Here is an 18188-nt window from a genome sequence, read left to right on the forward strand (position 1 = left end):
TGTTTACTTTTTTGCACTAAATAATACAAGTGAGATTTACATAACCTCTTTTTCAACATATGGCACATAATCCATCTTGTAGCACAACACACCCTCTGCTTTTTGTATGTGTGTTTTCTTTTCGTGAGTGTTTGTGTGTTAAAGCGAGCCCGATCCCGACGAGGGTGCATGCAAACATCGCTGCCATGTCATGTTAAAGCACCGCAAAGATGTGTCCAAGGGATTATTTCTGGGATCGTTAAAACACACAACCCATTCTGTTTTTAATCCCGCCAGGGTTTGGAAACAGACCTGACGTAGCTTCCAGGCAAAGCCACACCCACCTTCCAGTAAAGGAAATGGTGTACATAGTCACAATCTAATAATGCAGGTGAAAAATAATCTTGTAGATACATAGAATAAAGAAATAACAACAAAAAATTCTTATTTATATGTTGCTATATGAATCTATTGAATTAATATGAAATTAAAAAAGCAATAAAAGTACTAATAAAATCTATTTCCAAATTGTTAAAATAAGCATATACAATAAACCAAAATAAACAAAATAGGAATAAAATGAATGAAAACATGTAATATTAAACATGTGAATAACTTCTATCTTAATATATAGAATACATAGATAATAATAGATATATCAAACCAAAATTGAAAAAAAAGAGATATAATTTACAAAAAAAAAATATATTTATATATATATATATATATATATATATATATATATATATATATGTATACATATATATATACTGGACTGTCTCAGAAAATTAGAATATTGTGATAAAGTTCTTTATTTTCTGTAATGCAATTAAAAAAACAAAAATGTCATACATTCTGGATTCATTACACATCAACTGAACTATTTCAAGCCTTTTATTATTTGAATATTGCTGAATTTGGCTTACAGCTTAAGAAAACTCAAAAATCCTATCTCAAAATATTAGAATATCATGAAAAAGTATACAAGTAGGCTATTCAACTAATCACCTGAATCATCTAATTAACTCGAAACACCTTGCGAGGGTTTCCTGAGCCTTAAAAACACTCAGCTTGGTTCAGTAAACTAAATCACAAGCATGGGGAAGACTGCTGATCTGTCTGCTGTCCAGAGGACCATCATTGATACCCTCCATCAGGAGGGTAAGACACAAAAAGAAATTTCTCAAAGAGCAGGCTGTTCACAGAGTGCAGTTTCAAAGCATATCCACAAAAAGTCTGTTGGAAGGGAAAAATGTGGCCGGAAACGCTGCACAACCAAGAGAGATGACCGCAGCCTTAACAAAATTGTGAAGAAGAGCCGCTTCCAGAATTTGGGGGAGCTTCAAAGACAGTGGGCTGAAGCTGGAGTCCAGGTATCAAAAGCCACAGTTCACAGACGTGTCCGGGAAATGGGCTACAATAGCCGTATTCCCATGGTCAAGCCACTTCTGAACTCAAGACAACGGAAGAAGCGTCTGACTTGGGCTATGGAGAAGAAGCACTGGACAGTTGCAGAGTGGTCCAAAGTCCTCTTTTCAGACGAAAGCAAGTTTTGCATTTCATTTGGAAGTCAAGGCGCCAGAGCCTGGAGAAAGGCTGGAGAGGAACAAAATCCAAGTTGCTTGAAATCCAGTGTGAAGTTCCCACAGTCAGCAATGGTTTGGGGAGCCATGTCAGCTGCTGGTGTTGGTCCACTGTGTTTCATCAAGTCCAGAGTAAATGCAACTGTGTACCAAGAGATTTTAGAGCACTACATGCTTCCATCTGCTGAAAAGCTCTATGGAGATGAGGATTTCATTTTCCAGCATGATCTGGCACCTGCCCACAGTGCCAAAACCACCAGTAACTGGTGCACTGACCATGGCATCACTGTCCTTGATTGGCCTGCTAATTCCCCTGACCTGAACCCCATTGAGAATTTGTGGGGTATAGTTAAGAAGAAGATGAAAGACACCAGACCTACAAATGCAAATGAGCTGAAGGCCGCTATCGAAGCATCCTGGGCATCAATAACAACTCAGCAATGCCACAGGCTGATTGCCTCCATGCCACGCGGGATTGATGCAGTAATCCGTGCAAAAGGATTCCCAACCAAGTACTGAGTGCATCAATGGACATTTTCAAATGTTTGATTTAGTTTTGCTGTTATAAAATTATTTTTTTACTTGGTCTGAGGAAGTATTCTAATATTTTGAGATAGGATTTTTGAGTTTTTTTCAGCTGTAAGCCAAAATCAGCAATATTCAAATAATAAAAGGCTTGAAATAGTTCAGTTGATGTGTAATGAATCCAGAATGTATGACATTTTTGTTTTTTTGATTGCATTACAGAAAATAAAGAACTTTATCACAATATTCTAATTTTCTGAGACAGTCCAGTATATATATATATATATATATATATATATATATATATATATATATATATATATATATATATATATAACTAAATGATGTCAAAATGTGCATTTCATTTCGGGGTGCTATGCTCTTAAATGTAGTTCACTATTTGGTTTATTAATGGAGTATTATGTTTCTTTCTGCAGCTTCCTCATGGTCTTGGTGTGTCTAATCTTCAGTGTCCTTTCCACAATTGAGCAATATGCAGAAATTGCTTCTGGATCTTTGTTCTGGATGGTAAGTTAAATCAACCTACCGTAGTTTTGCTCACCTGTAAAATGAGACAAAAAGCATGATTGTGGAAATGGGCTGCAGTATCCACTTAGAACCACACGATAGCGCTAAAAGATTGCAATTGATAATGACTGGAGAGTAACTATAATAGCGAGCAAACGAGATTGTCTTGTATTGAGCAATTTAAGTTCCCAGACAAAATGTTCTTTTTCTGTGCATTTCTTGCAGGTTTCAAACTAAATAAAGTTTTTTGTTTTTTGTTTTTTTTTGCAAAGTAGATTATTTAAAACGAGTATATAACTGTTTTTTCTTCTTCTCACTTAGTCATTTCATTTGCAAATGACCTGATTAAAACACTTAACATTAGATAGATAGATAGATAGATAGATAGATACTTTGTTCATCCCCGAAGGGAAATTCACATTTCCAGCAGCATCCCTGAGCTGAGAACAATCGAGAACAATCGAAAATAACACGGGAGCTGCTGGAGTGGCTGCCATTCGTGACGGCGCCGGAAGAAAAGATTCAATTTGAATCATGTACAAACAAACAAACAATTGAATCATGTACAAACAAACAAACAAACAAAATATTCATGATTCAATAAGAGAGCGGGGGCAATACATTATGGCTGTTTAATGATGCAACCAATTGTGAACTTACAACAGGTGGAGGACGTGCTATTTGCAACTTTGGAAAGGTCTCAATTAGCTTGCATCATTCCATTTTTTGCTTGCACACTGGGAAGAGGGTTAGAGTTAGTATAAATACACACTGGCGCTACTGCGCCCACACACACATGCACATAAACGCCCTGGACTTATGTAGCACCTCCCGATTTGTCGAGGCCAGCCAGAGGACAAGAGTGAACGCCGTGTTCTGTAAACTTTTGGCCAGTGCCCTCTATCGTGGTTATTCATTTATTTACAGGCGAGAGCCAAAAAAAAAAGGAGGATCTTGTAAGCACCAAGCAAATCCCCCCTTCTTCAATAGTTTCAAATAGTAGAAGAACTTACTCTAAGTGAATTATGACCATGTATTCATTGTATTTTGACTGAATTAAAATTATTCTGCGACTGTCTTTAATGAGTACAAATCACTGAATTGGGATATTTACCCTCACAGAAAATTTCCCTAAAGATTTACCTAATAACTGACGCAATTTGCCAATTGTTGGGGGTATCTAGGAGTGAAATCATCTCTTGATTATTCTCCAAATAATTGTTAATTGGAGATATTGAATCTGCATTAGGGGGAACAATGAAATGGTTTCCATTGAATAGGTCAAGTGTGAATGTGTCAATTTAGTTCACATTGACTTTTTTGTTTGCACCTTACAGATACAGGTTGCAGATTAAAGCTTCAACTCAGGAGTTAATTTTTAACTCAAGAGTCAACTCTTCTTTTTGGATAGACTACATGACACCGTTTTGGGTGTGTGATGAGTTTAAAGTTTAGTAGACTCTGAAAATAAGGAGAGTTGATATCTATGGATTCTTATTTTTTACATTTTTCTACTGAAGTCTCACGAGAACAGTCGCTTCTTCAAACTCTTTCAGAATTTTATTTTACTCTTTTACTTCCTTTATTTTCATTTTTCGATTGATTCAAGAAGCGTCCAAAGTTATTTTGGGAACGGGTCTCTTATAAGCTGTTTGTTTCAACCTGTCATCCCTTTTTTTTCCTTTCAGGTGATTTGTTCATTCTGTGATGTGATGTTTGTTGCAACATGACTGTAAAGAAAAAAATAAACAGGAGAGCGGGCCTTTAGATACAACAGTTTAACCTGTTCTCCTTACCCGAGCACTTTCTTTTTATTCAGTTTCCAATTACAAAAGCAAATCTTACTAACTTACTAAGGTGAGGAATCAAAGAACAGCAACATGATTAGCTGATTGTGACAATGATGTTAACTGTTCATAATAGACAAAATAATGAACAACATTGAGCAATGATAGTCAAAATAACAAACTGGCACCCTACGCAATAATCTATGCTAGTGTTCAATATAAAAACATAATAAACTTATGAGACATCCAATATTTTCAAGATAGGCCTACAGTATAAAATACTATTCTTTGTTTTTTAATAGTTGAAGGCAATTTTAAAGCTAATTTCCATTTGAAATACCATGCTCTCTGGACTCCCACACTTTTATGATGATATTCTCATTAACTGTTCATGTCATGATTACTGATTCAGAGCACCTGCGGCTTCCCCGTTGGCGCCAACAGCCACGGGACCTAATTGACTGTTGGACTCTTTTTAAACTCCTGTCTTCCAAAAGGAACCCGTCAGACCGTCTGCGAACCTATGCTCTCAGCTAGGAAAGCCTTTGTACTCTCCGACACAATCCTGCCCTGTTTCCTGCCTGATACCCGTTGCCGACCTATTTTCTGGACCTGTTTCTGTTTTTGCTCCTCTGCCCCGCCATCGACCTGTTTTTCTCGCTGCCAACGACTACCCTCGCTCGACACGGAAGTGCCACTTCCATGTTCCTGCTATCTGCTACCAGTGTTCATTTTACCTCTGAAAAGTGATGGGTCCCAGGGACTCGCATGCTCAAAAATCTATGGGTTCCAACAGAGATCTATGGGTCCCCAAAATTTAGTGTTATCGTGGTTGAAATTGTAAATCGGCGACAAATATATAATATAAATCTATATATTCATTCAATTTTAATCATCACAGTTTATTGGTAATACAAATCAGTTATCACTTCAAGATTTTTCAGTTCACAACAATATTGTACATTATACAAAATATTATTGCTGAAATAATTATATTAATCTATATTTACATTCAGTTTTAATCATCACAGTTATTTGGTAATACAAGGCAGTTATCACTTCAGATTTTTCAGTTCACAATATTGTACCTTATACAAAATAATATTGCTGAAATACTCATATATTCGTGCAGTTTTAATCATCACAGTTAATTGCTAATACAAAGTAAGTTATCACTTCAGATTTTCCAATTCATATATTCTTTGTGGTTTGCTGTCCCGCTATAGTTGTAATGCCTTCTCAAGGTCCAATCTATTGAAACGGGACACAAGAAAGCGGCCGTGTCACTTGGGTCAGAGTGACACATCACACTCTTCTGTTCAACAGCATGGCCCGACAGCTTTCACTGGTTTACCCCTGCCGCATCATATGGGTGCCCTGCCCATAAGGCTCCTACTTAATGGAAATTCACATAATACGGGTGATTATGGAAGAGATTAACCTCAATAATCAAGAAATTACTGTATTTGTTTATAAATAGATAAAGGCAAAGATATTATATATTTTTTTACAATACCATGCTATCTGAATTCCCACACTTATGATACTAAACTCATTCACTATAGTTAATCGTATCTTTGTTTTGGTTGTGTATGAATGAGTTAATTATTGCTGTTAAAAGTTAATTAGTCCTTGAGAAAGTTTGGCCTTGGGCTCGGCTTCTGAATGTAGTGTGGACCAGCCAACATTTGACAATTATCGGAAAAAAATTGAGATCAACTTTTTTTTTTTTAAAGAACACTTCAAGCAACTTGACTAAATCTTCTCTGTAATGACATCTAATCTGTGTTTTTCCTCTTCTCCGATTATCATCTGGCTCCGGCAGATTAAAACTGTTTTCAGTCGGCATAATATATTCACGTATTCAATCCACATATGCGAGCGACATCTGGGTGACCCATTTTATCGAATTATGACTTTAATCCCCGCTCACATTTTTTCCGAATTTGCCGCGTACCGTGTACCCTTGACTCACAAATATTATCCAGATGTTGATATCGAACCTCCTGGAAAGGAGATTGGCTAGATGTTTTGGGAACTTGTGTTTTTCTGGGAATGAGGTGAGGCATCGTTTATGATTTAGCAAAAGTTAAGAATTGTATACCGTATTTTCAGACTAGAAATCTCTACGGATTATAAATGGCACCGACTAAAAAATGCACTGTTAAGAAGGTAAAAACATACATTAGTCACACCGGAGTGTAAATTACACCCCCAGCCAAACGATGAAAAAAAATGGCGACTTATAGGACAGGTAACTTAAAATTAGTTTTACCTGGTTATATCAGTATCAGAAATTATTTTCCCCCCATTTTATTAACACTCCACTTATTGAATCATGAATATTTTGTTTGTTTGTTTGTTTGTACATGATTCAATTGTTTGTTTGTTTGTACATGATTCAAATTGAATCTTTTCTTCCGGCGCCGTCACGAATGGCAGCCACTCCAGCAGCTCCCGTGTTATTTTCGATTGTTCTCGATTGTTCTCAGCTCAGGGATGCTGCTGGAAATGTGAATTTCCCTTCGGGGATGAACAAAGTATCTATCTATCTATCTATCTATCTATCTATCTATCTATCTAATATGGTACATTCAAATCATATTTCGCTGACGATTTTATTATTATTACAGAATAAACACTGAAGATACCAGATATACTTAAGATATTGTACTGTAATTATTATATTTCAAATATTCACATTCCACCTTACATACAAAATACCTTAAACTCTTACTACTTTACTATTTAATCCATTTACAAAAACTTTATCAAATAATATTGTGAGATTGTTGTATAAGTAGTAAAAATAATCAATTTTTATTCATCTTATAAACATTTTATAGTTTTCTTATAATATTTACAGTACTAATAATAATAAATAAAAATAATGAATTCAAAACATACAGACATTATAAATATTATCTTTATATATTGATCGAATACAATTTACATCTCTGTAATGATAACGATTTAAAAATGTTGAGCCATTTTGTGATTTTGCTTTAATTATAAGATTATTATTAATAGAAATAAACCAATATATTGAATAAAAAACATGTTTGCCAGAAAAATCTCTAACATTTTAAAATTATTCTAATCGACATAATCATTATGTCATTATGTTATAATAATAATTATAACAATAAAAATAATAATAATGTTAACAATATATTAATAATAATATTAAACATTTATTCATTTATCAAATATTAACATGACTTAAATTAATATTTATATATATATATTACAAATTCAGAACAAAATATTTATATATAATGCAATTTACATTCCTGAAACTTCAGTCATTTTGTGATATGAAAAATAGTAATAATTACAATGAAATACATATATTCAATCAAAAAATAATAATAATGTCTTCATATTTATCTGTCAAATAAAATAATTATAGTTTTGGTATACAGTACAGTATTACCATTTTCAGAAAATTTGACTGCATATTCTTGACCAAAACACAGTAAAAAAATCTCTAATAACTATTCAATAATTTATTGAGTCATTTTGTGATAATGCAATAATAATAATAATAATATGAATAATGAATTCTTATTTGTAATAACAAAAAAATGAAACAATGAAAAGAAATAAGAAAATGAAAATAGTGAAGTACAAAAAAATTGTTTTTATGATGGTAAAATTACATTCAATCAAATTTCTCTAACTGTCTTAAAATTAAAATCATTTTCTGTTCTAAATATTATTTATATTTATATAATATTTAATTCATGAAAATAATTCAGTCTTTATATGTCGGTCAAATAAAATTTAATTTACATTTCTGAAACTATTTAAAACTTTGAGTCATTTTGTTATATGAAAAATGATAATAACAATAAATTAAATCAATATAATCAAAGAAAAATAATAATGTCTTTATACATATCGGTCGAATAAAATGTAATTAACACTTCTGTAATGATAATAGTTCTAATATACAGTATTACTATTTTCAGGAATTTAATTGCATATTCTTGGCCAAAAGAGCGACTTCTACTTACAATTCTTAATATATTTCTTCCTTTGACTGTCATTTTTTCATTATAAAGTCTTATTTTAATTGCAGAAAGCAGAAAATATACATTTTGCACCTATTAGTTTCTGCATGTCAAAAGGGCAACAATATTAGCCAATGTTTTTTTAAAATCAATCTGTTTATTGACACAAAATGGTTCATTACCTCCCCTTCATGCTAACTTATCGGATTGCAGAATTTCATTATTATGCTGTGACAAAAACAATGTGTCTCTAGTTAAAATACGCCCGTTTCTGATTGGCAGTTCATTGTTTTGGGGCTCCTTAGTGCTGTGTTTTTGCAGCGGGGCTGAGAAGATCTAGTTTCACACGAGAAGTGGCCTTCTTGCAAGTACCCGAGCGGGGGCCACCCACTTGCAGCACTGTGGCTAAATATTATGCATACTCGCTGGCCACGAACACGATCCATATCGGGCTGGATTCATCCATTCATTTGCACATAATGTGTTTTCCAAACAGGACAAAACTTGGGTGGGGAAAAACAACCTCGCTCGGGGTAAATATGAGGGAATTTTCACAATATTTGCTTCGATCAAGGTACCTATATGTAAAAGTTTTTTGTAAATTCAACTGAGCTTTAACCATCGTGCTAACGGCGGAATAAAAGAGAATGGGGTATAAATAATAGATTTTTAGTTTTTAAATGTTGCCGCTGTCATGTAAAAAAGATTTACCTCCGCTTTTTGTCTTTTTTTTTCCCCCTTTTTTGCTTCATATTATACATCGCAAACATTCTATACCTCTATTTTATTTTTTATTCAGTGCATATGTAAAAACCCATGCGTGGTCAGCACGGCGGAGTAGTGTTTAGCGCGTGTGCGGCACAGTTCTGATGTCATGAAATCGAACATCCTGTGTGGAGTTTGCATGTTCTCCCCGTGATTGCATGGGTTTCCACCGGGAACTCCGGTTTCCTCCCACATTCCAAAAACATGCATTTCAGGTTAATTGGCTAGTCCAAATTGTCCCTAGGTGTGAATGACCGAGCGAATTGTCTGTCCCTGTGTGTCCTGCGACTGGTTGGCAACCAGTTCAGGGTGTCCCCTGCCCACTGCCCGAAGATAGCGGGGATGGGCTCCAGCACCCCTGCGACCCTACTGAGGATAAGCGGTGCAGATGATCGATGGATGGATGGATGGATGGTAAAATCCATGCCATTTTTTTAATCATTTTTCTAAATTGTATGTTTTACATTGTAAACATTGCTTATCTCTATTTTTGTGCATTTATAGTTTTTTCTACAACATAAAACATGCAAAAATCCTTTTCTGTGAAAGATATGTAGCTCCAATTTTTTTTTTTTATATTTTAAAAATATTTTTGCATGTTTTACATTGTAAACATTCCATACTTCCTTTTATTTTGAACTCACGGAATGTCCACAATGTAAAACATTCAAAAAATCATGTCATGTGAAAAAGACGCCCCTTCATTTTTTGTTTTTCATTTATTTAAATCATACTATAGCTCAATTTTTTATGTTATTTTCTCAATTATGTGTCTGCAACCCAAAAACTAAAAGCAAAACATGCAAAAATAACTTCATATGACAAAATACATATATATATATATATATATATATATATATATATATATATATATATATATATGTATGTCCCCTGCCCACTGCCCGGAGATGGCTGGGATGGGCTCCAGCCCCCCCGCGACCCTAACAAGGATAAGCGGTACGGCTAATGAGATGAGATGAGATATATATATATATATATATATATACAGGTCCTTCTTAACAAATTTGCATATTGTGATATAATTCAAAAATAAAACTTTCATATTCATTGCACACCAACTGAAAGATTTCCGGTCTTTTATTGTTTTAATATGAATGATTTTGGCATACAGCTCATGAATACCCAAAGTTCCTATTTCAAAAATTGAGCATAGCATGAACGAGCTACTGACCCAATCATCAGAGTCAACGAGTTAAATCTACAAGGCTGCAAATGATTCCTGAGGCTGCTAAAAACTCCCAGCCTGGTTCATTACTCAAAACCGCAAACCTAGGTAAGACTGCTGACCTGAATGCTGCCCAGAAGGCTACCATTGACACCCTCAAGCAAGAGGGTAAGACACAAGAAGAAATCTCCAAGCAAATAGGCATTCCCAGGGTGTTTTATCAAGGCACCTCAATGGGAAGAAAAAAGTGTGGCAAAAAACGCTCCACAACCAGAAGAGGTGACCGGATCCTGAGGAAAACTGTGGAGAACGGCCATTTCCAGACCTTAGGGGATCTGAGGAAGCAGTGGACTGAGTCTGGAGTAGAGGAATGCAGAGCCACATTGCACAGGCGTGTACAGGAAATGGGCTACAGGTGCCGCGTTTCCCAGATCAAGCTACTTTTGAACCAGAAACAGCGGCAGAAATGGCTGACCTGGGCGACAGAGAAGCAACACTGGACTTTTGCTCTGTGGAGCAAAGTACTTTTTTCAGATGAAGGTAATTGTCCTTCGGAAATCAAGGTGCAAGAGTCTGGAGGAAGACTGGGGAGAAGGAAATGCCAATATTCCTGAAGTCCAGTGTCAAGTACCCACCGTCAGTAATGGTCTGGGGCGCCATGTCAGCTGCTGGTGTTGGTGCATTCGGTTTTTATCAAGGACAGGGTCATGCAGCCCTGCTATCAGAAGATTTTGGAGCACTTTGTTCCTCTATCTACTTAAAACCTTTATGGAAATGAAGATTTTATTTTTCAGCACGACCTAGCACCTTCTCACAGTGCCAAAGCCACTGGTAAATGGTTTACTGACCCTGGTATTACCCTGCACAATTGGCCTTCCAACTCTTCTGACCTGAGCCTCATAGCCTATGGGATAATGTGAAGAGGAAGCTGAGAGACACCAGAGACACTGGATGAGCTTAAAGTCGCTATCAAAGTATTCTGGGCCTCTTTACACGGCAGTCCCACAGCCTGATTGCCTCTCTGCCACGCTGTATTAAAGCAGTAATTTCTTCAGAGGATTCACAACCAAGTATTAAGTGCATAACTGAACATAATTATATGAAACTTGGCTTTTTTTTATTTTTTTTATTAAAAACACGTTTTTGTATTGGTCAGATAAAATATGCTAATTATCTAAGATAGTGATTTGGGGTTTTTCCCTCCTATACTTTCCAAAATTATCAATATTAAAAAAGGCTTGAAGTACTTCAGTTGTGTTTAATGAATCTAAAATATATGAAAGTGTAATGTTTATCAGTACATTACAGAAAATAATGAACATTATCACAATATTTCAATTTTAGGAAGACTTTTATATACGAATGTCATGTTTTTACAGTTTAACTGAGTTGGGCCTTTCACCATTAGCTGTAAAGCAGGTGTCAGGAACCTTTTTCACCCAGAGAGCCATAAAAGCAAAAAGTCTTTTAAAAATAAATTGAGAGAGCCACATCATATATTTTCAGACAAAATTGAAAAAACTGCCAAACACACTCTCTAGACAAAAGCTTATTCTTCAGCACATTTTATTTCACTGTGTGTCATTTGATGATTTAATCAAATGTATGAAATGATAATAATGCCAAATCCTGTGTCCCAAATCAATGTAAATATGCCATTTACAATTTGTCTTCCACCTTCAGTTAAGAGTGTTGAGGCAGTTTTTTTCCATGAAATTTGTCCTTAATAACAGTTTCAAAACAAGGTGCATGCAAAGTTCTTTTGTAAAAATGTCACAAATTGCTGCCAACAATAAGCCTCTCGTCATATTCACTTTCGGTGTAGACTGCTCTGAGTGAGAGAGAGAGAATGAAGTGTCTTGCGCTGTGTGCAGGGATCCGCCCAACTGTACTGCTCACCCAATCAAAGTCGTTTGCCAGCGTTTTTATATCAGTTTTAATCGTTTCTTATTGAACTTCTTCATTAAGTTGCTGCGGCTTTATATGGACCAAAATCGGGATGAAATCACTTGACTTAGGAACGCCACAGAGAGATGTGCAATAGTTACATTTTAATTCGGAGCCATATGTACTCATGAAAAGAGCCATAGATGGCTCCCAAGCCATAGGTTCCCTACCCCTGCTGTAAAGCCTGGTCCTTCATCCTAGGTGGTCCATTTCTCATTGCTCACCTGCAACTTTGTTTCCGTGTCTTGTGAGACATCTCGACTCCATCTCACTTATTGCTACATGCGACTTGTGTATGAAATTATTAACGTATGTGTATATATTTTTTTCACATGTTATTCTCACAATAATCTGCAAGCGAGTGCTCTCGTCCTGTGTTGATAAATTCAGCATTGGGGTGAAAAACAATTGGGACAGCCTTATTGCTACGTACCCCAAGATAAATGAATATCCTGAAAAAAGTTTATGTATATATGTTATTTTCTTCTTCTTTTTTTGCATTTTATGGCTGGTGCGACTTGTACTTGGGAGTGACTTTTAGTCCATAATATTCGGTAATAACGACTCATGGCCTATTTGGTCGATGTTGCTTTATGTACAGTACATGTTAAAGAAATCTCGTCACATTGTGTCGGACAGGAAATCGTGTTGGTGCTGTTCTTTGGCAGCGAGTATGTGGTGCGGTTGTGGTCCGCCGGCTGCCGCAGCAAATACGCAGGTGTCAGAGGGCGCCTCCGTTTCATCAGGAAGCCCATATCCATCATAGGTATGTAAAATGTGTCTGAACCTCAGCCCAATTCTTTTATCTCTGTTTTTGTGTATCTGATCTGAGATCATACATTATAGTTTCATTGCTCCTTTTTTTTTAATAAAAAAGGTATTTTATCTTAAATGCTCACTATACTACAAATAAGAATCAGGAGACTGCATATTCTCTTTTAATTATTTACTGGATGCCAAAAAGACTAAAATCACTGCTGTGGAGCTTTTTTCAGCATGACGCGGAAAAAGTCCATCTTATTGAAGATAGTGCCTAGTCTTATACTGTCTTGGCCACCCATGCACGGCCTCTTCAATGTGCCTTTGTGAGAATCAATGGTTTTAAATGGTTCAAACTGGATATTGTGCAAGAGTGCTTTTAAATAGGAATGTGCCAAAGCAGGGAAGGTCACAGCAACCTAGCTTGTCAGCTCAAGTCTTCTTATATCTTATAGGGCTACTCTAACATGTACCTGGCCAAAAACCCAAAAATAAAAACTGAGACTGTCTTTTTTCGGCTAACGGAAACAATTAACGTTTGATGAATTTAGAAATAATTCTGCTCCCATTTTCTTGCTATAGACTTGATTGTGGTCATTGCCTCCATTATTGTGCTGGCTGTGGGCTCGAACGGACAAGTTTTTGCCACGTCTGCCATCAGGTAGAAGCTTATCTTCACCCGCTGCCAGCTGCTGAGCGATGAGGCTGAAGGGCATTGTGTGTTTTTTTTTTTTTTTTGTTAACAGGGGCATCCGTTTCCTGCAAATTCTGCGCATGCTACACGTGGACCGACAAGGTGGAACGTGGAGACTCCTAGGATCGGTGGTCTTCATCCATCGACAGGTGTTACAGAAACAATGTAACAGTGTCACAATGACATAGATGACATAGGAAAAAAAACGTGTTTTTACGTTTTTTAGATCTGAAGTATGACCCCAAAACATCTATAAAAAAAACAACAACAAAAACATCAATAATACATTTTAAAGTATTTTAGTTCATATAATTCTATTTGGAAATGTTGGAGCAGGAGTTTTTTTTCCTACTGTTGGGTTGGAAACAACCCAATTTAAGTCAACTGCGAACTATTCCAGTGTTCCGATTCAATGGACCAATATTTACAGTAATTGCCTTGCAAAAACAAAAAAGTAAATCATCAATATTACACAAAACCGCCCCCCAATATAGGGTCACCCAGTTTAAAATAACAATAAATAAATTGGGTTATAACACAATACCTCTACCAAAAAGGACGTCACACTTTATTGCAGCAATCTTTAAACAAATGTGTGAAACAGCTAACCAATTTTTATCGTTTTGTTTCAAATAGCCCTCAAATTTTTCTAATTTTGTGTATTTTAAAATTTGTGTATTTTAAACCTCCAAATGTTAGTTTCCTTTAAAAAAATAATAATTGGGTCATGATATAATATTTCTTTTTTTAAAAAGGTTGTCACTTGTTCATCATATATATATATATATATATATATATATATATATATATATATATATATATATATATATATATATATATATATATAACTGGGTCATTTCATTTAAAAAAGACCCCCAAATTGTTATTGTTTTGTTTGAAATAATCCCTCAAATGTAGTCATCTTGTACAAAAAAGCCAAACAAAAATTGTATGGAAAACAAATATGGATCACTTTGTTAAAAATAACCCCGGAAGATTAGTTATCAATTAGGATGGCTTGATACCACTCTTTCCAGTCTGATACCAATACCAATACTAAGGCTGCATGTATCAGTTGATACACTCTTAACTGATCCGATTCATTTGTCAACGAGAAAGTTCATTGAATGTAAACAATGTACGTATTTGCGTATTAAGGCAATTTGATTTTCAATTGATAGTGCCTAGTTTTGATTGCTAATCAATATGTAGCCCTTTTTAGTAAAGCCAAACTCCATTTCCCTCAACTAATCCAGAGACGTGCACAAATAAGGCCCAGCACTGCTGCCTTTATAAGGAAAAAGCAAAGCATAAATTAGATCAGGTCAAGTCCGCCATAGGTACTCTCACGAGCTGACGAAAGAATTGCGTGATCTGACCAGACATTCATCTCTTCTTTGATGCTCCACAAGAAAAGTAAAGAAGGTGTGTTAAGTAAAATGTTCTGCCTTTCATCAGATGATCCTTTTATGAAATGATGCGCTCTGTTTAGCGGAAGTAGTCCTTTCCCCCCCTCGCACAGGTCACTGGCAGTAAAAAAAACGACTTTCATAGTCCCGGAAACTTGATACTGCACTTGCTTTAAATCTGTTCTTTTTCAATTGGTTCAGTATCTCATGATTGGATTTCTATGTTATAGGAGCTGATTACTACACTCTACATTGGCTTCCTGGGTTTGATCTTCTCATCATACTTTGTCTACTTGGCGGAGAAAGATGCTGTAGATGAGGAGGGCAAGACTGGTTTCTCCAGCTACGCTGATGCCCTTTGGTGGGGCGTGGTAAGCAACCATGCCATGTAAATGTAATGTAGCATCGTTTGGCTACCTTGAATGCTGCTTGCCTATAATTGAGCATTGTTGGCCTGAGGGCTGTACTTGCCAAAGACGCACGACAGGAAATGGTGCTCCTATGACCTTAGTGGTTGCGGTATTCAGCCACCCACCAAACACTAACCCAGGGGTTGGGAACCTGTGGCTCACAAGCCAGATTTGACTCTTTTCATGAGCACATATGACCAGCGAGCGAGCTCTGGCTCTTTTCATGAGCACATATGGCTCAGAGATAAAATGATACTTGTGTAAATTTCCTCTGTATCATTCCAATTCTGATAAGCTCACAGTCTAATTTGGTGTGTGCATAGCTGAAGCAACACTAATATTAACAGCTGTTCGGTCCATTATACTGGAGGCCACAGTTTTGACTACAGTTTACAGTCAAGGTGACACACCAACAGACTTTGGCTGTGCGTCCCCAAGGAATCCTTCATATGGAAGCTCATCAAGTAATGCATGTTCACTGTTGCGACACTTGATGATACAAATCCACAGAACAAACTGTAAACACCCCAAAAGCCAGCTAAGCAGATAGAGCAATTTGACTGGGTGATTGGTAGGGGTAGGCAGATGGCCGAGCACACATAGCACCACTCTCTCACATGCGCCTCCTGCGTTGAAGCATATCCATTAAGTTTTCCTTTGCAGTTTTAGTGACATTCTTACAAAGAATTCTGCTCGCACCTCGTTTTGAAAAAAATATTTACGAAAAAAATACATGTCAAAATGAGCCAAAACCATCGTAACGTGGGATGGAGACAGGATTAAAGTGCTATTGTTGTTGGTATGGGACATAGGTTCTGGCATTGTTATTATTTCATAAATTTGATCAAATCATCTAAGGTCACACAGTGAAATAAAATGTGCGGAAGAATTTGCTTTTGTCTGGAAAGCGGGCTTCTCGGTTTGGCTGAATTTTGTCTTAAAATGTATCTGAATGAAAAAACCCTGAAAGACTTCATGTGGCTTGGGAGCTGTAGTTGTCCCAGCCCTGGTTAAGCCAATGAGAATGCTATAAAAAACGCACAACGCAAATTCAAATCTGTGAATCAGGGAGAATGTGAACAGGTGAACCACAATATAGCGATAGAATATGGTAATTATAAATGAACGGATCTGCTATTAACAATGCGTTTGTTGTTCTTTTCTCCCAAGGTGACGGTAACCACAATCGGTTACGGAGACAAGATCCCTCAAACTTGGATCGGCAAAGCCATCGCTTCTTGTTTTAGTGTCTTTGCCATCTCCTTCTTTGCTTTGCCGGCCGTAAGTGTCACTCATCTTTCCTGTGCATGTTAGCACGCCTGCTGTGATACAGCAACAACTTTATCTTCCTGGCTCAGGGTATCCTGGGATCGGGGTTCGCCCTAAAGGTCCAGCAGAAACAGAGACAAAAGCACTTCAACAGACAAATACCTGCCGCGGCTTCTCTCATCCAGGTTAGTCCACTTTGGGTTTCTGGGTGACATTCTTCCACGCTTCGCCATCTGAGAGCCCATGACAGATATTCTCAATAATTGGCTCAATCTTTGATTGGTTACGGCCGTGTTCCTTAGTGAGGGTAACGATGCAGGTGCTTTCTTCCTATTTCTTGATAATCTCAAGCTTTGTTTCCATGGTTATTATGTTTTTGCTTCTCCCTTTAGCACCACTAAAAGACTTGGGTCCCATAGCTAAAAAATACAATTGAAAAAGTACAATACTGTATAGTCAACTTGCAGAAAGTTTGTTCTTGGTGTCCTAAGGTGGGGAAAATGTAACGAGGTGACGCCCTATCCCGGGGGTCTACTGTAAATCAAAATACATACAAAATATTTTTTTAAAAATGAATGGAAATTAACAGATAAAAAGATGAATTTAATATAAATGAATGTATATAACAAATACAAGAAAAAAAAAAAATTATGAATAGAAAAATAAATGTAGAAATGAAAAGAAAATATTAAGAAAATATTCATCAATAAATGAAAACGCTCTGTTCTCATGTGTATTTATTTCATGCTCTTCAAACAAGGGCATGATCTTAAATGTATTGAGCTAGTCGCCTTTCCATTAATCGGTCTGTAAATGCACAGATCAACTGGGTACAGGCAGGAACACTGATTAGTTTATTTTGTTTTTAATATTGGACACCTGCACAGGTGATTGCATAGAATTCCAGTTTCTTACCTTGACTACTATTTTGCACGGTTATTTGTTGTTTTCACTATTACGAACTGTTTACATCATGTAACTAGAACCAATCATTTTGTCTCTTGGATTTCCACACCCTTCAGGATGGAAATGCTTTTTAAGGAGAGTTAATAAAGAGAAAGGGCTTTTGGAACACTTTCCAATTTTTTATCTGAGATTTGGGCTCTTTACCCTGTTCTCCTTGCAAGTTCAAAATCCACTGATGTATTCTGTACTTATTTTAGTGCTACTAAACTATACACTTATCAGACACCCTCTGATTTGAATATGATGTTGTGCCTAAAAATATAAATAAATTAATAAATAATGCAGTGCAAAAGAAATAGAGAGAGCAGAGCGTTTTTATTAGTGATTAATATTTTATTTCATTGAATTGCCACAATTATTCTCAC

General features: G+C 36.2%; 1 protein-coding gene across 7 annotated transcripts in view; it reads left to right on the top strand.

The window, feature by feature from the left end:
• Positions 1-18188, top strand: part of kcnq1.2 (potassium voltage-gated channel, KQT-like subfamily, member 1.2) — a 238205-nt gene that overhangs the window by 24740 nt on the left and 195277 nt on the right. For all 7 annotated transcript variants that reach the window (XM_088340619.1, XM_088340621.1, XM_088340620.1 and 4 more), the window contains exons 3-9: positions 2525-2615; positions 12956-13082; positions 13658-13736; positions 13822-13918; positions 15409-15549; positions 16759-16869; positions 16947-17042. In XM_088340619.1, the coding sequence (XP_088196745.1) occupies positions 2525-2615; positions 12956-13082; positions 13658-13736; positions 13822-13918; positions 15409-15549; positions 16759-16869; positions 16947-17042 (742 nt within the window). The remainder of the gene's footprint in view (positions 1-2524; positions 2616-12955; positions 13083-13657; positions 13737-13821; positions 13919-15408; positions 15550-16758; positions 16870-16946; positions 17043-18188) is intronic.

This window comes from Urocampus carinirostris, chromosome 7, assembly GCF_059441175.1.
Source record: "Urocampus carinirostris isolate Australia breed hairy pipefish chromosome 7, RoL_Ucar_1.0, whole genome shotgun sequence".
Lineage (NCBI taxonomy): Eukaryota > Metazoa > Chordata > Actinopteri > Syngnathiformes > Syngnathidae > Urocampus > Urocampus carinirostris.